The sequence below is a fragment of the Hemicordylus capensis genome, chromosome 2, assembly GCF_027244095.1.
Source record: "Hemicordylus capensis ecotype Gifberg chromosome 2, rHemCap1.1.pri, whole genome shotgun sequence".
In the NCBI taxonomy this organism is placed as follows: Eukaryota; Metazoa; Chordata; class Lepidosauria; order Squamata; family Cordylidae; genus Hemicordylus; species Hemicordylus capensis.
Window position 1 is genome coordinate 294,098,228 of NC_069658.1, and position 23,029 is coordinate 294,121,256.

The 23,029-nt window shown below is 42.4% G+C and overlaps 1 protein-coding gene and 1 long non-coding RNA gene across 9 annotated transcripts in view; one reads left to right on the plus strand and one right to left on the minus strand.

Annotated features, from left to right (window-relative positions):
* Positions 1–23,029, plus strand: part of LOC128347846 (uncharacterized) — a 74,370-nt gene that overhangs the window by 43,357 nt on the left and 7,984 nt on the right. For 4 of the 5 annotated variants that reach the window (XR_008317770.1, XR_008317769.1, XR_008317771.1 and 1 more), the window contains 2 exons: positions 12,067–12,176; positions 18,407–18,464. This is a non-coding gene — a long non-coding RNA (uncharacterized LOC128347846). The remainder of the gene's footprint in view (positions 1–12,066; positions 12,177–18,406; positions 18,465–23,029) is intronic. The other variant, XR_008317772.1, reaches the window with a different exon arrangement.
* SRGAP3 (SLIT-ROBO Rho GTPase activating protein 3) overlaps positions 1–23,029 on the minus strand; it is a 289,377-nt gene that overhangs the window by 12,417 nt on the left and 253,931 nt on the right. For 2 of the 4 annotated variants that reach the window (XM_053303031.1, XM_053303032.1), the window contains exons 14-21: positions 22,470–22,547; positions 20,731–20,865; positions 16,554–16,659; positions 13,575–13,802; positions 12,409–12,488; positions 5,519–5,699; positions 2,289–2,438; positions 108–435 (exon numbers count right to left, since the gene is read on the minus strand). In XM_053303031.1, the coding sequence (XP_053159006.1) occupies positions 108–435; positions 2,289–2,438; positions 5,519–5,699; positions 12,409–12,488; positions 13,575–13,802; positions 16,554–16,659; positions 20,731–20,865; positions 22,470–22,547 (1,286 nt within the window). Of the gene's footprint in view, positions 1–107; positions 436–2,288; positions 2,439–5,518; positions 5,700–9,847; positions 9,981–12,408; positions 12,489–13,574; positions 13,803–16,553; positions 16,660–18,123; positions 18,211–20,730; positions 20,866–22,469; positions 22,548–23,029 lie in introns of those variants that run through there. The other 2 variants (XM_053303033.1, XM_053303034.1) reach the window with 2 other exon arrangements.

Below are 23,029 nucleotides of genomic sequence, written 5' to 3' on the forward strand. Positions count from 1 at the left end.
TCAGAAGGTCCATTCAGAAATTTTTCTCCCTCTCTCATAACACTAGAACCAGGGACATCCTGCATTTCGTGTTTGTATAGCATGGAAATGCTTCACAAGACTCCTACCTCTGCTAGTGCTTCAGCTTCTAGTGATTTCTGATCCCCGAGACTACTATGCCGAGTTGAGCTGCAGGTGGGCCGTAATGGATGGCCATCAGTCATGGTCTTCCTGTCTGGATAATTGATACTGCCAGCACTACCAAATGTTGCCATCCTGCGCTTCTCTGGGCTCTCCATCCTGCCTCTGTTCAGTGGTAATATGTGGGGGCTGCTAGGGCAAGCTGCAGCTCGCGGAGGGGTGTCTATTCCAGGACCAATCCCTCTTGGGGGGCTGTGTGTATCCCCTCCACTCCGACGGCGAGGGATTGCAGCTCCATCAGATCTCAATCTCACCCTATAAACAAAAACACAGACTTATGAGATTACCACTCCAAACTTCTAAAGTCAGCTGGACTAATGAATGTAGGCCTCTTACAATTGTTGGAATTTTTATTACCTTGTTACAACATTCATTATCCTCTACTGGGGCATGGCCATTATCTGCAGCAGAAGAGCAGTAGGCCCTCCAGAATTACCCACAGAAAAATGTCTGGACACAATTATTCAGTTAACAGTATAAAAGTACTATATTATGCTTAGCACCAGTCAAGATGAATACAATCGTTTCAGCTAGCTGGGTGAACAGGCCTTGGAGGGTTAGTGCGGAGCTTTTTCTGTTGAACTTCTGTTGAACTCCCATCCTCTCTCTACCACTCTTATATCCACTGTCCACAACAAAACCCTTAAACCGTTACTTGTTTATTGGAATACTGATTGACTAGAATCCCATTCCTTGACCTTTCTCTTATTTTTTGACCTTTCATATCACCTGATACATGTACATCAATTATGGGTTTTCACTTTCTGTACCTGAGCAGAGAACATCTTTTGATGTAGACGAATATCACTTTTGTGGTGTGGATGGATATATATATACACTCGAAATGGCCCATTTCACAGTTGGAACGTTCCAACCGAGAACCATTCAGCACATCTCTACTATTGACATCTCATGCCTCATTACATACTATTAGCATAACCCATGCCAGAAGAGGTTACTGTGGTGCTAAGAACAATGCTTTAGAATTCTCACTTCCAACACATGGAACATATGAGCCAATCTGGACCATTATATCATGTTTATACTGGGTACAATTTATTAGTAGAGGAAATATTTTCTATCAATAGAGCATATTATTAGTATTAATATATCAGTAATAATAGCACACATAGGTGAGAGAATAGCTTGGCCTGAGCATGGCTATTGAACTTCAAAGGAGCAGTATAACCTCTGAGCTACAGTTTCAGATCTCAGCAAAAGGTCAGAGTCCTATCTTCTACATCTATAATTCCATTTTCCATACAAGGTAAAGTTCCATGGTTCTGATCAAGCTCATCTTATAACAAAAAAGCTTCCAAATATATGTGTGTGCTAATGTTCCAACTGTGAAATGGGCCATTTCGAGTGTTCCAATTTTGGAACAGAACACCCTTCAAATGAAGGGCCTGTTCCGTGTTTGGAAAAGAACATCTACGTTCCAAGTTGGAACACTCAAAACATTCTAAGCGCATTTTGGACTCCAAAATGGCACTCTTCTGGCCTCTGTGCACATGCAACAACCATTTGTGTGGTCAGCACCACCACACAAATGCCTGATGCACATGCACAGAGGCCAAAATGGTGCACATGCACAGAGGCCAAACATTTAGAATGTTCCAAGCTCGTTGCATTGGAACAATCGGCTTGACCAGTTGTTCTGACAGAACAATCAGGGCACTGGAGTTCCGTTCCGAGCTTGGAGTAGAACACAAATGCCATTCCATGCACAACCCTAGTTAACAGGTCTCTCATAGTCAATTAAGAGTCAGTTAAAACTGTCTAGTTGTTGCTGAAAGTTAGTTCCTGTTTGTGTATGTTGCTCTGTCTCTCTCTCAGTAAGTGATGTTTTAGTTACTTCATCTTTATTTGTTTTTTGAACTCAACCTAATGTCTTCAGATAATTCTTGGATTAAGTTTCTTTAGCACCAGAGTATACTCTGCTGTGTGAGGATCTTAATGTTTTTCCTCACATCATTCAACACCCTTCAACCCGTGCATTCAGACTTCACTGTCACAGAAAAGAGCCTGCCTCTGTCACTTGCATCCATATGAGAACAACACCCTGCCTCTGTCACTTGCATCCGTATGAGAACAAATCAGTTTCCTACCGTCCCATTACTCCCCCAAATCCGTAGTCTGGAATATGATCTGTGGGAGACTGGATGTCATTCTTTGAAGAGGCTTTATCATCCAGCAGGGGTCCACTGCTCGCCTCACTGTCTGCCTTCTGACTGAGGCTGTCTGAGAATGCATCGTCCCTGTGAATAATGAAAGTCCTCAGTCAGCCAGAGGAGATAACGGAACACCTTATGCTTGAAGGAGAGGTTCTGCTTGTTATTTCATACCTGTGCCTAGGTTCTCTGTTGATGGGCAAGTGGAGTGTTTAGAAAGGGAGCACAGAGGTGTGTGTGTGTGTGAGAATGTTTTGCTCCCAACAACACAGATTCAGATTCTTTGTACAGCAACCTGTACAGCTAGGTCAATTAATTCTAGTCAAGGACTCACGTGTATTCATTTTTCATGGAACTGATATTCAGTAAGCTTTGATAATTTATCTACAAGCACACCGGGGTCTGAATGAGAACAGGGGCAGAGCTATAACTGGGCAGATGCATCCCAAGAACATGTGCCACCCTGCCTCTGGGGCCACATCACTCACCTTCCCTCCCCCTGCTGGCCAGCTATTCCTGCTTCTACCGTGCTCTTGTTGCCTGCAGTTGCGCTCCTCCCAGCTTTCTCCTCCCCATGGCAGGCTGCACTGCCCATCCCCAGCAGCCTGCCACTGCTTCCCAGTAACTCGGGGTTCTAACCCCAAGGTGGCTGGGAATGCAAGAGCTTGTGTGTCCTCTGTCATCGAGGCACAAGCACACTCATTTCCAGTTGCCTTAGGGCCAGAGCCAGCTGAAGCACACCACATGTAGTCTGCTGGTGACGGCATAGAGCTGCCCATGATAATGCGAGCTGCTTATGCCCTCGCTTTGCCACTGAATAAGCAGCAGTAGCTAGTACAAAGAGAAAGATATCTGGGAGCAGAGAAAAGCATGTTGAGAAGGAGAGGTCTGGATTAGCTGGGACTAACCAATGAGCACAAGGCAGGTGTGCATTATATGGCTCTACTTCCTTTCTTAACGCTTTAGGGGAAAGACCCGATTCAGGAACCACCAATGTCTTTCATGTTTTGTTTTTAACTCAATGTTATTTTTTTCTGGAGAGGGACAACTGAAGGCAGTCTCTGGCATTCTTACACCTCCAGCCATCAGCAGTTGGAAGTGTATTCCAGACAGGGAGGAAAGGTAGTAAACATGTTTTATATCACAATGAAGCTCGGCTATTTGCAGCTGATCCAAAGGGGAATTTCTCATTTGACTTTTATGAGCATGGGAAAGACTTGAAGCAGAACTTATTGGTGTCAACCTCAGGGAATTTCTACAGCAGTATCTGTGTACAAGCTATCCTTCTAGAATGGTGGACATGCAGGATTAACTGGTTTAAGAAACACAAGCTGCAATACTACCCTGACTTGCCCCTTGACACCATCACCACTTGCTAGCCTCTTTTCAAAGCTTTACCTGAACCTGGACAAATATTACCAGCAATACAATTTTAAAATATTAGCTATTTATTAGTGTCACAAAAATCACTAGAAGTTCTCCAATCCCTGCCCCTAAAGCTGACAGAAAAACAGCCTATTGCAGCATTCCTTTGAATCCAAGCTGTGTAAGGATAGCCAATTCATAGGCAGGAAGTCTAAGAATATAGCCCAAAGATTTTATTTATTTATTTATTTATTTCATTTATGTACCATCCCATACAAAAAGGTCCCTGGGCGATTCACAATATAAAACCATTAAAACAATTAACATAATTAAAACAATTTAAAATACAATAAAAACTCTAAAACTGAGGCTTTAAAACTATAAACTAAAAGCCAGACTAAACAAGTATGTTTTCAGGCCCTTCTTAAAAACATTCAGAGAAGGAGAAACTCTAATTTCATTAGGAAGAGTGTTCCAAAGTCCCTGGGGCAACTGTAGAAAAGGCCCGGTTTCGAGTCGCCACCAACCAAGACGGTGGCAATCGCAACCAGACTTCCCCAGATGATCTTAACAGGCAGTGGGGTTGATGAAGAAGGCGGCACTCTTTTAAATACCCTGGACCCATGCAGTTTATATAGATTATATAGACACAGTGGGCAGCCCACTCTGAGAGCAATTCTGCTTCCACCTCTAAATCGGAACTAAAAGATCCAGTCATACCTGATGCAGAGAAATGCAAGAGTTTTCTACACACACACGCACCCCTCGACCTCTGTGGAGACTATTTGGAAAGAGGCAAGACCAAAGTAGTAAATCAGGCAGAGAACTAGTGGGCAGTTTCATTTGTGGGTGGGCAGAAATTTGGGGCTATATCAACAGATCACTACCGGCATTCTCACCACCTAAGTCAGAGGTTCAGCTGCTGCAGCCAATCCTCCCCATTGTCGACCCAGAGTACATCATCAAGACATAGTGGAACATTTTGCTACCCAGAGAGCAGGACATTTCAGCTAGAATACAGCCCATGAAAATCTCTGGATTATTCTTTCCAACATTTCTTCCAAGAAGATGGGACATATTTCATTAAGCCTATATGCACATTGCTGAAAGGCATTCATTTCATGAATGGATTAAATGAATGGAATTCATTTAATACACAAATGAACATGAAAAAATTCCAAATTATTTGCCAAATTTATCACAATTTTAACATGTCCTCTAGGTACAAAAAGCACATTTGGGATCAAACGAATGGAAAACCCTACACTTTCTTTTTCTGTAAGTGCCATTCTTTATACAGTCTAGAGACTCGCATGCACTCTGGAAACAGGTTCATTTGTAAAATAAATAACCTGAAACCTAGTAAAACAGATTCTGCTGTGTGTTTGTTGAATTATACAGTCCCACAGTTATCTGGTTAACAGTTGTTAATCTACTAAAAAAAAGGCCTCAAATGATTTCAGGATGCCACTGTTGCAAATACCACAATAAAGTATATTAAAATGCTCCTGGTCCTGCTGCTAGACCTGATCTCTATTTGCATGAAGTTCAAGAAGAGACGTACAGCAGCCTGACTGAGAAGCAATCATGAGTGGTATGAAAAGATCCTATTTATTGAAAAACAAAATTGGAAAGAGAAAAACAGACAAAACCAATTCCTTCTCTAGTTTACCCTATGAAAGAAACAAAAGTCAACACACCAATTTCCATTCAAAACAAGCAACCACCCATTATACTTTTGAATCTGAATCTGAACCCCCACCCCCAAGGTAAACTCTGTACAGCAAGATTTTCCTACTCACATGTCTTGTACCACTATGTACTGATGTGGAATGAGACCATCCACGCCATTATGACGGCCTTCCCACCAGTCTTCGGATGCCCGATGGTACAAGAGGAGTGAGGCTCCTTTCTTAAAAGACAACTCACGTGGGGACCGTCCAATGTAGTCAAACTTTGCAATAGCTTCAATCTGCTCCACCTCTGTAAAGTGGGAAGGGGCAAGGGGGGGTGGGAGAGAGAGGGGGTTGCCATTATAAGAAAGCTGTAATTAGACACCAATACCATGTGCCATGAGATGACATTTCCCTGCAAAGATATGGCAAATGTTTTCCCAATATTCTGATAATATTGTCTAAGTATTCTCCTTCCTAGGAAAGAAAAATTCTATTTTCTTGGCATTCCCCAGGAATCAAAAGATTAGGGCATTCAAGAAAATCTACAAAATAGGGACAAGGTGAAACTTCATGTACAAGGAATGTACATAACCGTCACTGTCCATTCTGCCTTTGACCAAGATTTATGTTCTTTTCTATGCTGAAGTGCAGGAGATAATTAATGATAGTATTGTGACCAACCTCATAGCTTGATTGCCATGCTGTCTTAGATTTCAACCCCCTTTTTAAAATTGTGGAACTACTGTAATCTGGATTATAGATAAAGTGGCATATCTCTATAGGGGGGGAAACCAAAATATTATTCTCAGTTTATGCAGACATCCATCATAAATAACGAAGGCACCAGTGCAGGTATCTCCACTCTCCTATCACCAGTCTACATGTGATTTTCAAAGATCTCAGAGCCCACTTGGAAACACTATTAAAACTCTTAAGAGATACAAGAGAGCTCACTATTTATGTATTTATGTTTGCACATTCTTTCCATCCTCTCGGAAGGGCATCCTTCTCTTAAAGGTTTGATCACCACCCCGAACGTTGCCTGCATCGTAACATTTTTTAAGGAAACAGCTATAAAATGGATGTGGATGTGCTTTTATGTAGAAATGATCAGAGCCAATTCTGAGATATGTAAACTGTGAGGAGCTCCTCTGAACTTTGCCGTGTGTGTCTTAAGACAGATTCACACAACATAAAAATCTGCTTAAGGCTGCCCAGGGCTTGAATACATGTTGGGGGGGGCGGTTAATATGATGGACAAAATCCATTAATACTATAGGCTGTGAGCACAAGTAACTGGTGCCAGGCATAGAGGGAGGGCTGGGTGGGAATACAGGAAGCACACACGGGCTTCCTGTTCTGCCTAGTAACATGTGTTATTTGTATCCATGTGCACACATAGGTAGGAGGGGAAATTTATAGTCTTCTCTATTAAATGTCTCTGTGCACAGGTATTGCAATTTTTAAAATATTAAAAATATTAAAGCTATTTTCAATATTTTCAGGTTTTTTAAAAATGCAATTTTGCACTGGTCTATATTGTTTTACATTAATTTGTTTCACAATTTTTTCAACTACCTTTTTTGTGCCTCACTTTCAAGAACCCAAAAAGGGCGGGGGGAATTATTTTGCATCTACACAGAGCTTAGTGCAGGGTATATGGGTCTCCTAAGCAGTTCCGGCACTGGCTATATCCAGAAATCACTAAGTTCAACAAACAAAACTATATCAGGTTCCTTCAGATCACTCTTTGCACAATCACAGAACCTCTTTACCACATCCTCAGACTTCATTTCCCAACCCAGGGTCATGCCACTTTCAACCATGTTCATGCCACTGTCACATATCATGGCTTTTGGGTTCAGATCTGGCTATTCCAACTAGTGATGGGGAAGAAATTCAGAATACAAAACCTTCCTTAGGTTCAGAAACCTAAACCCCATTATGAGCTGGTCCCAAACCCCAGACTGCAATGGGGCTTGTCTCCTGCTAATAATCCATCCCTGCCAGCTCTCCTCTCCCCAAGCTAACTTACCCCTGTGAAAAGGTAAAGGAAACAGTGGCAGGGAGAGCTTACTGCAATCACGAGTAGTCTTGTAGGGCTTGCCTTACCTGGCTTGGATGCTCCTGAGTTAGCATCCAGGCCTGTTAAAAAGAGACCTAGAAAGTCTCTCCTGTCTCCAGCCAGCCCAACATTTTTTCAAGGCTAAGTTGACTGGGGGCTGCGGGCAAGCTCCTGTATGTTCTGTTTTTCCAAGCTCAGAGGAAAAGCTAAAAAGGATTCTTCCCCTCACCCCCGCTACACCTCCCAGAAAGTTTAAAAAACCCAGACACACAAGGCAAATCAATGGGAGCTCACCCACCAGAAGTTTCAACATGGATGGCCATTTTGGGCACATTTGTTTGCACATTTTCTGAACATAAGCAGGGGAAAACAAGTTCTAGAAGCAGCCCTTTGAGTTTGTTTACCTTATTCAGAGATACAGAGGCTGTTAGTCCAGAATGAGTATCCTGAATCAATAAGCTTCCCTCAGGTTTGGGTAGACTACACAGAAATACGGGCAGAGTTCGTAGTCTGGTATCCCAAGGCTACCACATGAATTACCTCAGCAAGGCAGAAAATATGTAATTGTTCAGAGGCATGCCTGCATACACTGCTGCACCTAGAAAGTGAACTGCTGGATCCACTGGGAGAGCTGACCGTGGTACTTATTATACTACCTACATGGCCAATATGCCACAAGTCAGCCCTGAGGTAGACTGACTGCAACTCATCTAAGGCAAAGTTACTGAAAGGATCAGGTACCCACAACAGCGATAGCCAACAGAGTGGCTCCTGAAGGACCACTTTCCACAATTTTAACTTGCCCTCAGAGTTACCCACATGACCATGCAAGCAAATTAGAGGCTAAAGCAAGATTAGGGGTTGTTACCTGCAAAAAGGAGTTATGCAAACAAAGCTTCAAAGCTTTCTGTCATTAAAAAAACACAAGGTGCTATTAGATGAACTTCATCATACCAATCTAAAATGTCTCCAGCAAATGCTAGGAAGTATCTGATTAAGACATTTTCTTTGATTCCCCATTATCTTTAAAACTAATCCTAGAATAGCAGTTCAGAAAAACAAGGCCAAAGGCAAAGCTAAATTCTACAAATGTATTGTCAGTTGTGCCACATTTTAATTAACACAGAGATGTTTCCTTGAGTACATCTATATCTTTTTTGATCAGCACTTAATGGTGAACAGGGTTTCTTTTAACATTCATATAGCAATATAATGTTCTTGTTAAGAGATATGTAGATGGCCAGTAACTGAAACTGAAGACAGGCCATAGTTTTTAAAGGTGTTGAAAAAAATCAGAAATCACACTCTCTCTCTCTCTCTCTCTCTCTCTCACTCAATCCACTGCTGCCTCTGGGCAAACAAGTCTTGTAGATTTTTAAAGCAGTATGATATTCCGTATCATGTGTTTTTAGAGGTAAAAATAGGAAGAGTGTTCTCTCCGTTAGCAGCCACCTCTGAAAAAAACTATCATTATCTCTTGTCTAAGATGGCTTTGTTTTGTTTGTTTTTAAAAATGAGACATGTTCATGAAGGCCAGTGTCTATCAATGGCTGTTAGTCATGATAGCAAAGTGGAATCTCCATAATCAAAGGCACGTGGACTATCAAAGGTTGGCAACAAACGCCTGGAAATGCCCAACACCATATCATCTTGCTTCCCAATGTTGTCTGGTCACTGTTGAAACCAGAACCTGACTCAGCTAAGCAATTCTTATTTGTATAGGGGAAGCAGGAGAGAACAGCCCTCTAGAAACAGCATTCTCTGCATCTCTTTGTCCTGTCACGACATCAGCATAGTACAAGGCCTCTTATGCCAAGCTGTACATCTTTGCCCAGTTCAAATGAGGTGAGATTTGGTAGCAAAGGGAAGAATCAATAGAGGATGCTCAGAGAATGGGGTAGGGACAGTAACAGCTATTGTGGAAGCCTCAGAGTCTGGATAAAATATTGAATTCCTCAGTGGGACTGTGGACAGAGAGGACTGGGGGAGGGTATGTAAATTCATAAAACAAAGCAGTTCTTCTCTTCCATGTTTGTGTCATGGTTAATCACCCAGAAACTCCAATCAGAACTATTAACATAACCATTCAGGCATAAAATTGACTAAATGGAAGCTTGCTTGCCTTGACTTTTCAGTTGGTGTGGCCTGTCTGTCACCAACATTGAAAAATGAAGGTTGACATCTCCCTCCCTTTAAACATCTATCTTCAATTATCTGAATTATCCTTTGTCCCCTCGCCTTCTCTTATGCCATCTTTGTACAGACTGACAATTACAGTCACCTATGCCATTTCCCCACATCATGCATCAATAAGGCACTGGACTTTATATATTTGCAGCAGTGAGGGGAACATATTAATGGAATAAAGGCTATAAAGCAAACAGATACAAGCATGCATAGTCATGCAGCAAGCAGGCTTCTGTAACAACGTTCTTCTAATCTGTGAAATAAGCCAATTTAAGTGGCACCATGTGGTTCCAGGTTTATTAATTCTCATTGATGTCCAAATCAAACTTGTTCAGTCTGTAAAAAAAAATAAAAATCAAGGATGGGTGGGTAGGTGTGTGCATGGGTGGAATACAAATATATTTTTCTTCCCCTATTTAGGTACATGTGAAATATTTACTATGAGTGAGAAAATCAAACTGAGGTACTAATAAGGCTGTACCAAACATTATCCTGAATAATTTCTTAACTGAAAATAGTTATTTTGGAGGAAAGGGAGAAATAGTGCTCTAATTTTCTATCGTGTTTGATGCAACTGTTTCCCCCTTAGCTGCCTGCTTAGGTGCTTCTTACCATCTGCATTTACTGCTTCTTTTTCTCCTTCCTAGTTTAGTTGCATGTGTGATCCTAGACAATCGGGGATTATGTAGTGAACATGATGGTCCAACACTATACAACCAAGGCCAGCATCTGAGGTTGGCATGGACAGGCAGCTACTGAGTGCCCAAGACCAAGGCCAAGATCTTCAGCAAGGACAAGCACTAGCCTCTGACACCACTTCTGTGCCCACAGCATTCATGTGGTTGCGGGGAAGTGACACTCACTGCCCAGCAGGTTGGGTGGATACGGAAACCTAGAGCTGGCCCTGCAATATAGCCAGACTTGGTTATGTGCTGACATCATACTGAGGGCAAATGAAACCAGTTTAATGAGTAAGGGCAAAAATCATTTGAATTCATTGCACAGGTAGCAGCAGTTTGTATAGGCAGAGAGGGTGATGGTAGTAATAGTAAATGAGCTGCAGGTGCAGCTCATTCCCATTCTCCCCTCCCCACCCCTGCGACTTCATTCTGCCTCAGCTCCCCCACTGCAATGTAACCCCAGGCGCATGGGCTGCTCATTCTCCTGGGCCAAGGAACTGGGCGAATGAGCAGCTTGTGTGCTTGAATGGGGGAAAAGTGCGAGGCAGAATGAGGCTGCTGGGGTGGGGAGTGGCGAGTGGAAATGAGCAGACCCTGTGGCTTGTTTACCATTCCTCCCATATGAGCTATTACTGCATACAAGTGATCCCACCAATCAGGGATCACATAGTAAATGTGATGTCATGATGCCATATGTTTGGCAACAAAGATAATGTTACTGAGAGCAAAGTTGTTCAGACAGATCACAAGGGAAAATGAAAACTAACAGATTGATTTCAGCTTTCAAAGCTATTGGGGGAATATGGTCAGAAGTGTAGGATGCTTTAACTCTGGCAGAAGTATTCTGGCAAGATTTGAGTACTTTTAGTTCAGTCATACATACTAATGATGCATAATTTTTAAAAGGGATCATCAGCCCAAACACTGTTTTATAAATGCAGCTCCTTGCTGTACTATTGCAAGTGCTGCCGATGGCACAGATTTAATCAAGAGTGGAATGTGGTCTTGGATAAGGAAATATGTGAATAATTCCATTGTAAAACTAGATCCCACTCCTTTAACCGATATAATATTTTAAATTGAGAAGATAAATTGAGATTTAACAACAACAACAACACAGAAGATCCTATAGTGAGAGGATATCTAATAATCACACTACATGTTACAGGAACCATGTTCTTAGCACTTCTGTATTTGCTTTTTAATATACCTCCCTCCATTTTTTAAAAAAACCAGTAGAAAGTAGCCAGATGGAGCTCGCCCTGGATTCTGACCACCCCGGGAGGGGAGGGAGGCTTTAAGCCAACTCCCACCATAGTCTCAGTCTGGATCAGCCATTGGCACCATAGGAAGCTTTTTTTCCCCTATGACAAACACAGAAGTCACAATTCAGATTAGGACCATGGTGGGGACAGAGTTAAAGCCTTATCCCACCATGGTCCCAATCTGGCTGCGAATTACTGTATAATAAAGTAAACACTGAAGCAGGAAACATGCACAACCTGCAACAAATAGTTTGACCCTAAGAAAATTCTACCTATTTATGAAAGCAAATATGAAATGTCACAGTTCTGTATGAAAAAAATGTGAATGACAATCAGATTTATATTAAATCTGCTCTTCTTCCTGGGAAGCATATTACAAGCTGGAAGTGTACGTAGCAGATCACAGGTACAACTGTCCTACATTGTATTCAGTCGTTAATGTGGAGAGACCAATGTCTCTCCATTTTTTCTTCCCAGAAAACAACAAACAATCCAGAGATATCACTTTCATACCAAATGGAAGAAAGAAAGGCTAGCTTGGCATAAGGAAAGCTCCCATAATACCTTGGAATGACATTACAAATAAAGTAGGTAATTTGGTATGCTCTCATGTGGTCTACCTTGGTTAAATATCTATCAAGGTACTTCATCAATATCACTTGCACTGTCAAACACATAGAGACATCTTCCTCTGCCAACAGCCATATGTTAGTCCAGGATAATTTGATTAGGAACAAAATGCATGTTGCTGTTCTCTACACAAATCTCTGTAGCTTTCTTAGTCAGACTCAATTTTACGCTGCTTGTTTCTACACTCACCATCATCGCTGGTGTGTGGCTCCGTGCCGTTGTCATGCTCTGCTTCATCAATGGTGCCTGGCTCACTGTGAGGGCTGTCACTGGAATTAAAGCACAGCAAATAAATATCTTCTATGAGTTTAAAAATGTGGAAATAAGTTATGCCAGTACCTTCCTACTCAGAAAACCTAGGGAACTTGGAGTTAATTTGAAATTGCTCTCAGAATTAAAAAGGGGTTAAAAGCTATCTCTCCAATAAAGCCTATATTTCTACTAATGTGTACCGAGCATTGCAAACCCTAGCTTTTCAAAGATCTCAGACTGCAAGTACAATCAGAACTCTCTGAGCACCCGTGGCATATGTCATACATATATTGTTACACTCTCCAAGCTTAAAACATTCCTAAACACTCAAACTCTTCAAACATTCCCAAACTCTAACCTTTTGTAGACTGTATATTAATCTTATCAGAAAGAAGTTCTTCAAAGTCAACAATATTACAGCCAAGGCTGGATTTGAAAAATGTAAACACCCCTTACCACACACACACTTCATTCACAAATAGGGTAAAATGAACGACAGGCCTAAAGATATCCAACTAATGCACCAATAAACTCCAAATTCTGCACTCTGAGTTGTGCAAAGAAAGCATGAAGGTTTGCAAAGGTGGCTTAATTTGAATTATTATGGAATTATTATCTGGGTTCTTGCAAAATTCTTATCTTGGCAATAAGAAGTGCCCACATCAAAAGGATTCTTTGCAATACAGCTGTAAAAGCAAGCAGTCTGGGCACAGAACATATAGGAACAAACTGGTAGCTGGTTTCCAAGACACAGAAGTCCTTTCCCCATCCTCCCATGCATCAAAAGGCAGGAGATTATGGCTCCCTTTTGTTTCCTAGATTCTGGCAGAAACATGCAGCATGACTTCAAACTTGTCTTGGCAATCATAAGGCTAAAAAGATGAACACAGTAGTTCCTTGTACTGCATGCAGCCATGGCTTCTAAAAAGAGGAATCCTATCAATTTAGAGTAAAGTAGTATCACTGCATAATCTCACATCCTTCATCTCAATTTATGGCAGAGATTAACAACATCTGGAGCAGCTGTGCCTTGTTTAAATTAAAAGCAATTAGCATCCTGAATAGATTATGGAAGAAACACATTTCATTTCTGAGTTTCTTACCAGTACTCTTCCCCACCAGTCATGCACTTCTCATAGACAGGTCCTTCCAGCTCTCTTAGACTGGGGAAGATGGCCTCATGATTTATTATTATGGTTTTGATGACCTCATTAACATGAGCCTGGCAGGACACTGGATCCTGCCCATCTGGAATATGCATCAAAGTTGGTCCAAAGCAGATGGCCAGGTTGTAAGGATCCATCATGTTCTCATCACTGTACTGCGACAAGCTGCAAATACAAGCAACCCACAGCTATCTATTTATTTATATACCGCCCCATCCAAACAGCTCTGGGCAGTGCACAACAATAAAAATAAAGCCCACAAATCAATCATTTTAAAAACAATCATTACAGAACAATTTAAATTCAGCATAAAATATGGATGTGCACGAATTGATTTTTTAAATTCGATTTGTGCCCAAATTGAATCACCCCTGATTTGTTTTGTGTCCGAATCTGTCCTCCTGAATCACCCCATATTTGATTTGTATTTGACTGAATTCGATTCAGATTGATTCGGACCACTTATAAAGGTTCTAGGGCTACAAAATGTGGGTAATGGGTAGGGCCCCATGGCCACCTACCAACCCATGCATGCCACCTACCAACCAAATTTCAGGACAGTGGGGCACTTGATTGGTTTTTAATTATTTTTTAAAGAATGATTTTGTATATTTCTGCCATAGGAAATAATGGGAATTAAAAGTCTGCCTATCCTAACCCTAACATGGACCTCTAGCTTTCACTTTAAAAAAAGCTAAGCTCTAGAAGTGGAGTTATGGAGCAAAATGTGCGGTCACTATTTTTCAAGTGTTTTGATTCTTTAGTGTTTAATAACATTTCCTCATAATGATTCCCTATGATGATTCATTACACATTTTCATTTCTTCTGTTCATTTTAACTGTCTTTGGACAGTGCCAACTGTCAACTGCCATGTGCTAACTACAACACACACACACACACACACACACACACACACACACACACTCAGTTTATTTTTTAGGAATTTTTGAAGTGTTTAGATTCTTTGGTGTCTTCATTACACACCTTCATTTCTTCTATTCATTTTGACCCCATGGCTTTGCAGGTGGGGGTAGAGAATTAGTGGCATCCCATGTGCCAACTACCCCCCACGGGGTTTATATTTGGGGTTTTGGATTGGAGTTTATATTTTAGGAATGTTTGAGGTGTTTTGACTCTTTGGTGTTTAATGAATCATCATAGGGATTCATTATGAGGAAAGGTTATTAGACACCAAAGAGTCTAAACACTTGAACAAATTCCTAGAAAATAAACTGAGTAGTGCCTCACTGCCTTGCGGGTGGGAGGGGGGTGTAGTTGGCACATGGCAGTTGAAAGTTCACTGTTCAACAGCCCATTACTGCATGTAGGAAGACATTTAGGGAATGAATGCAATTTCCTGCTTATGAGGATGACAAGGAGAAGTAAATTTGGCTGTCATCAGCATACTGATAACACCCAGCACCAAATCTCCTGATGACCTCACCCAGCAGTTTCATGTAGATATTAAAAAGCATTGGTAACAGAATGGAGCCCTGGGGGACTCCATAGAACCAACCAAGGTTGTCTCAACCCTGTAGCCAGCTCTAAAGCCAGTATGAAATAGGTCTAGTATATAATCAGTTTCCTCCAAAACTGCCTGGAGCTGGTCGGCCACCATCCTCTCAATCACCTTGCCCAACCAAAGGAGATTGGCCTGTAACTATCCGTCACTAAGGGGTCCAGAGAAGGCTTCTTAAGAAGCGGTCTAACCATTGGCTCCTGGCCATGGCCTCCACCTGAGATACCAGGGTGAGGAATGGGTCCAGGAGTACTCCCAAGCTGCGTACCTGCTCCTTCTGGGGGAGTGTAACCCCATGCAGCACAGGAAGATCTAACACACCCCTCAGATTCTGAGCCCCCACAATGAGCCCCTCCGTCTTGCTTGGATTCAACTTCAATTTGTTATCCTTCATCCAGCCCATTACTGCCTGTAGGCAGGCATTTAGAGAACGAGTGCCATTTCCTGAAGATGAAAAGGAGAAGTAGATTTGGGTGTCTTCAGCATACTGATAACACCCAGCACCAAATTTCCTCATGACCTCACCCAATGGTTTCATGCAGATGTTAAAAAGCATTGGTGAAAGAATGGAGCCCTGGGGGACTCCATAGAACAGCTCCCATTTTGAGGAGCAACTGTCACCAAGCTCCACCATCTGGAATCTACCTGAGAGATAGGAATGGAACCACTGCAGGGCAGTGCCCCCTTTCCCCAGCTCCCCCAGGAGATCCAGAAGAATACCATGGTTGATGGTATCGAACGCCGCCGAGAGATCCAGAAGAACCAGCAGGGTCACACTCCCTCTGTCGATTCCCTAGTAAAGGTCATCCATCAGGCCGACCAAGGCTGTCTCAACCCCATAGCCAGCTCTAAAGCCAGTTTGAAATGGGTCTAGATAATCAGTTTCCTCCAAGACTGCCTGGAGCTGGTCGGTCACCACCCCCTCAATCACCTTGCCCAACCAAGGGAGATTGGAGATTGGCCTGTAACTATCTGTCACTAGGGGGTCCAGGGAAGGCTTCTTTAAGAGTGGTCCAACCATTGCCTCCTTCAGACAGGGGGGCACACTACCCTCCCTCAGCGATGCATTTATGATATTAACTAGGCCACCTCCAACAATCTCCCTGCTAGACAGAAGTTGCCAAGTTGGGCAAGGGTCCAGAGAACAAGTGGTAATAGTCAATACTCAGCTACACCACTTATTAACACTATTACACCACTTATTAACACTAACAGTGCTCTATAGGCAGTTCCTACAGGTGGGCAAAAGGCAGCCATTACAGACAGATGGGTTAACGGACTAGTGGCACCCCTCCCTTGCTGCCCAAGTACTGGATCTGAACAAGAAAGAGAGCACAGAAAAGGGAGGAAATTTGCAGCTTCATCAAAAGTAAAAACAACAGGTGATAAGACTCACTGGTTGAGGAAAGCAAAGAGATATCTCATGACAATGATGACTGCCCGTGGCAAGGTAATAAGGATTTGCTGAATCTGGTGCACCCTTTCTGCAAGGTTTTCAATTTCTGAAACATAAAAATTTAGAGTAGCCCATTAAGGTTTGCTATCAGTCACACATAAATAGCAGACTAACTCTGAGAAGTATTGTTAGTTGCATATTTCTCACAGATGCAAGTAAGGAAAAGCAACATCTGTTAGCATTTGGTAGCTATTGCACTTGCTGTTAACAGCGAGGCAACCAACATGGCCACCAGGATCTGGAAACCAAGTCTGGGGAACAGTTGATGCAGCTGGTTGTGTTTAGCCGGGAGAAGAGAAGATCAAGGGGAGATACAATAGCCCCCTTCAACGTTCTAAAGCGCTGTCACCTAGGAGGAGGAGGCGGCATTTTCTGCTGCTCCTGAGAGAAGGACTAGAACCAATGGGTAGGCTACCTATTAGGAAGCATTTCCTATCTGGAAGGACTGTTTGACAGTAGAATTGTCTGCTGTCTGCAGTGGCAGGCCCTGCTTCACTAGAGGTTTTCAGAGGCGGGACAGCCATCTGTTAGGGAGGCTGCAGCAGTTTCCTGCTCTGAGTGGAATAGAGGACCTCCAAGGTCCCTTCTAACTTTGATACTCTATGATGCTTTGCAAGTCAGGTTAAAACTCTCTGGAAGAAATAGTGGGGCTGCACTCAAGTGCAACCTAACAATCTCCGATGGAAGTCTGGTATAGGTTTACCATAACTGGAGAAAGAAAGCAAAGATGTACACTAGTAGGGAGATTGGTTTCGTTTAACCATTATGAAAATCTTCTTGGCTATGGCTGCAATTTGTTACATAGTTTCGCAGGAAGAAGTCCAGCAAACATCAGAGGGACCTACTCATTTTTAAGTACAATGCAGAAGGTAGCAACTTGGTTGGCTCAGCTACAGCACAAGCCAACAAAAGAAGCTATGGGATTTGCTTATTGCAGTACAGTACTTCAGCAAAAAGGCCAGATTAAATATAAGGTGCAGGTGATACAAGTACATCCTGACATAGCATAAGTGTCTAGATTAGTTTAATTCCATGGTCCCCTGACAGCCCTATGATTCATTAATATAAATTTAACCGCCCAAAAGCCAGAAAACTTGCAGTTTGGGAAGTGCTAAACTAATCTTTTTATTTATATTTCCATATTTTGAATGGCACTCAAAACAACAATACATTAGACAATATATTGAGCACATACATTGGCTTTTCTAAAATAAAGCCACTATTTTAAAAGACAGCTTGAACATGTGGATACAATTATAATTAGGCCATCTGTAGCTCGGCAGCCAAGAACATAAAGTCGCACAAATTTTTATCTGTTGCTGTTGCCCATATGAGAAAGTGCTCCACATAAATCCCATAGTGATCACTAGAGCAAAAACAACAACTGGCCTCTTGCTTGTTATGAGGCAGACTTCATTCCCAACCACATAATAAATAGTCGGTTATGTGGCACCACAGACTTCCAGGGAATGCAAATGCCATGTGACATGCGCAACACTATGTACTGCCAAAAAAAAAAAAAAAAAAGAACCTTTCAGCATACAGTAGCAGGAGCCAAGGGAAATCAAATCATCTTTCTGTTGTGCTGCAGTTCAAGCTAGAGAAAGAGAGAGAGACTGACTGACTGCTCTGAGTTCTAGGACTATATATATATATATATATTTTATTATTATTATTTTATTTTTTTTAAGAAGAGACAGTAATTTGGGTGTGAGTGGTTCTCAAGCAAAAATGATCTGCTCTCCATTTTAAAACCGAGTAGACGTATAACCCAACATACATCTGTTATTAAGGGACCGGGGAAAACTGGATGCTGAACTAGATGGATCTTCTTGTGTTCTTAAACATCAAGTAAGTATTTATTTATTTTATTTATTTATTACACTATTATACCACCCCAAACCCATTTCTCTGGGCGGTTCACAATAATAAAACAGTTAAAAACACATAAAAACACATAAAAACTAACAATTTTAAAAAACAATCACAGAATTAAAACCTAAACATTATCAAGAAGCTGAAAAAGCCTGAGTAAAAAGATGGGTTTTTAAATATTTTTTAAAAAATTTCAGAGATGGGGAGGATCATATCTCAACATAGAGTGCATTCCAGAGCCCCGGGGCAGCAACTGAGAAGGCCCGTCTCCGTGTGCCACCAGACGAACTGGCAGCAACTGGAGACAAACCTCCACGAACAACCTCACTGGACGGTGAGGCTCATAATGAAGACGACGTTCTCTCAAATACCCAGGGCCTAAGCCGTTTAGGGCTCTATAAGTTATAACTAGCACTTTGTATTTTGCCTGGAAACCTATAGGCAGCCAGTGTAACTCCATCAGCAAAGGTGTAATGTGGTCTCTCCGAGACGACCCAGAGACCAACCTGGCTGCCGCTTTCTGAACCAACTGAAGTTTCCAGACTATGTACAAAGGCAGCCCCACGTAGAGCACATTACAGAAGTCCAGTCTGGAGGTTACCAACAAATGTACCACTGTTTTGAGGTCATTGATCTCGAGAAATGGGTGCAGCTGGCATAACAGCCGAAGCTGATAGAAAGCACCCCTGGCCACCGCCTCAACCTGAGAAATCAGGGATAGGTGTGAATCCAGAAGTATTCCCAGACTGCGTACCTGTTCCTCTTGGGGAAGTGTGACCCCATCTAGAACAGGCAGATCAAAATGGTGTCTGGAGTTCTGAACCTGCACAATAAGTACCTCCGTCTTATCTGGATTCAGCTTCAGTTTATTCTCCCTCACCCAGCCCATTACTGCTTCCAGGCAGGCATTTAGGGAGGATATGCCAGCTCCTGAAGAAGCTGACATGGAGAAATAGATCTGGGTGTCATCAGCATACTGGTAACACCCAGCTCCAAATCCCCTGATGATCTCTCCCAGCGCTTTCATGTAAAGCATTGGAGAAAGTACGGAGCCTTGAGGGACACCATACTTAAGCTCAGATTTTGAAGAGCAACATTCTCCAATTGACACCATCTGGAATCTGTCCGAGAGGTAGGAGCGGAACCACTGTAAAACAGTGCCTCCCACCCCCAACACCCTCAGACGTTCCAGAAGGATACTATGGTCAATAGTATCGAAAGCCACCGAGAGATCCAAAAGGACCAACAGAGTCACACTTCCTCTGTCCATTGCCAATTGGAGATCATCCATCAGGCCGACCAAGGCAGTCTCCACCCCATAGCCCGCCCGAAAACCAGTTTGAAATGGGTCCAGATAATCAGTTTAGTCCAAGACTGCCTGGAGCTGAGAGGCCACCACCCTCTCAATTACCTTGCCCAGCCATGGGAGATTGGAAACAGGCCTATAATTGCTCAACTCTGAGGGATCTAATGCAGGCTTCTTTAGAAGAGGTCTAATAATTGCCTCCTTGAGACAAGGAGGCATCCGGCCCTCCCTCAGAGAGGCATTTATGATTTCCACCAGGCCACCTACAATAGCATCCCGGCTAGATAGAAGAAGCCATGTTGGACAAGGGTCAAGAGAACAAGTGGTAGGCCTCACTGCTCCAAGCAGCTTGTCCACATCCTCAGGAGTCACAAACTGAAACTGATCCAGTTGAATCGCATAAGAGGAGTTATCAGACACCTCCAGTTCAGACATCAGGTTAATTGTGGAGTCTCCATCTAAGTCGGCCTGAATCCGAGAGATTTTATCTGCAAAAAATTCTTTAAACACATTGCAGCGGGTAACTGATGACTCCAAATTCTGGTTCAAGGAAGTGGGGGCAGATACTAGTCCCCTCACAACCCTGAACAACTCCGCCCGACGTGAACTCTCAGAGGCAATACGGGCAGAAAAGAACTGCTTCTTTGCCGCACATATCGCCTGAGCAGAGATCTTTGAATGTGCTCTATGTCGTAATCTGTCGGATTCGAGTCGAGTCTTTCTCCACTTGCTCTCCAGTCGCCAATCTTGCCGCTTCAGCCCCCTTAGATCTTCCGTATACCAAAGGGCCAGTTTTGAAGCGAGTTGGAGGGAAGCTGCTAGCTCCTAGGGAGCATGCTCCTTTTTCATCTCACAGATGATCCAAGGTCTGGAATTACAGGGATCATGATGTACAAAATTCAAGCACTTGATTTCTATACCACTGATTGTACTTACTTATAGTAGAGATCAAGTCTTGAAATCTTTCCTTAGGAAAGAGTGGATTTTCCAGTCCTCGGAAGTATAGCTTTAAGACCCCAGCAACGGAGTTAATGTCACGTTCATTTTGATCATCAGCAAGTGGGTCTTCACCTGGTAAAAGATTTATTTCTAGCATTAGGATTCTACTTCTAAAATAGAAATGCAATATTAAGGCTCTGGAAAGATCAGGCAAACAGCATATATTTAAGAAGCACTGAGTAATTTCCTTTATCCCATCTGGTAACAGATTATTATTTTAAACAGTATCATGTCAAACCACAGTAGATCAAAAGTTATCATTATCAGGATGCTGCAATTATCTGCCACAATGAAAATTTTAATCCATCCCTAAGGGCCAATGAGTGTTGCCATTTGATTTTCTTTCAGTTTTATTACATATATACATACATACATACAGTATTTTAAAAATACATATATTCACAGTGCACTACATAAACTCATATAAAGTGAAAATACTGCATGTTCCAAATATAAGGTGGATTTCAATGATTTTAGAGATATAATTTGATTTCCAGAAATATAATTAATAACATACCATATAAAATATGTTGGGGCCATTCACACAACCTACAGGGTAGGGATGTGCACGGAACCGTTTCAGAGGCCTTTTATGAGACTCCAAACCGGTTTGATGAGCGGGCAGTTCTGCTGGTTCAACGGCAGAGGGTGCATCTTTAAGGGCAAGGGAAGGTGCACTTACCCCTCCTGCCACATTTCCACCACCGGCACCGGACTTCTGGGGAGGCCAGAGGGGGTTGGGGGGGCTGCCACCACCCTCTTCCCCGTGGCCACTGCAGCCACTGGAGCAACTTATAAGTACCCTGTATTAACTTTATTTTGATTAGGGAATCTCCCCCCCCCCCACCGCCCCTTTACAGGTAAAGGGGGATCTCTGCTGGTAGGGCTTCAGGCCAGCTCTGAACTGGCTGGCTCAGTTTGAGCTTGAACCGAACCAGGTCAGATTCAGTTCAAGGTAGAGCCTTTGAGCTGAGACAGTTTGAAGTTGAGCCAGCTAAGTTTTGAGCAGGTTCGCACATCCTTGGTCAGCGCAAGCTGCAAGCAGCTCATGCTGATACACAATCCCGGTAGCCATTTTCACCCTTAACTTCGGCTAACAGCTGGCTTTGGCACCGTGGCATTGCCGGGATCTGTATGGATCCCGGTGGTTCTCATGGGTAGCCATGCCATGGGCTGCTGAAGCCTGGGCTTGGCTGCTCATGAGAACAGCCTCACTGAGTGACATCCAGACTATCTCGGCACCACTGTGCGAGAAGAGGGAAGCAGCAGTTTTCTATTCTCTCCCCTTCCCTCTAAAATCTTTTGCTCATCATGAAAATAAGTCCCTGAGGGTCAAGTGATCCTGAAAAATAACCCCTTCCCTGGCTTACATGATGGAGCAGCAGTAGACTGGATGATGGCCCTGCTGCACCAAGGCAGTGCAACTCTGGATGTCCGCTATTTAGTCTTAAGTATTAATGGGTATTAATTCTACTAATTTAAGTCAGTCCCATATCTTCCTGAACCACTAAGACTTTGCCTCATGACATCCCTTAATACTGAAGTGTTTGAACAAAGAATGGTCACAACAAATCCTGCTCTACCTAAATGTTACCCCTTCTTTCATACATTACATTAAAAGGTTAAGAATAAGTGGCAGCAAGTTATCTTATGAGGATATCAGGCTACGTGCATACCTCTTTCAAATGAGTTCTTGATATCATTTACTTCAACCTGAGATCCTGGAACTCTAAAAATACCCTGTTGTTGTAAACCTGAAATGAGAAGAAATAAGGCTTATTTAATTGTTTTTGGAAACAAACCCTGTGTTTAGAATTGTACTCACTTTGGCTCACCTTTTGTTTATTTCTGAATTTAAATACCACATTGTAGTGATGAAATATAGAAAACTAGCCAGTGATCAAAAGCTTCAAACTTCATAACACATACTAGTTACAAATGAATCAAAACCAAGTGAATCAAATTCTATATCATGTTGCTGCCTTATTTGTCTGTGTACTAATATATGACAACATATCTGAAACAGTGTTCCCTCTAAAAAGGATTCCCAGTTGTTGTTGACTACAACTCCCAGAATCCCCAAGCAAAAGCCATTGAAGCTGGGGATCTGGGAGCTGTAGTCAACAACATCTAAGAATCTGTTAGAGGGAACACTGATCTAAAGTCTTGTATATGTAATCTGATGCCCAGCAACTATAATATTATCTAACAAACATATAGGGTTAAATCAGATGCA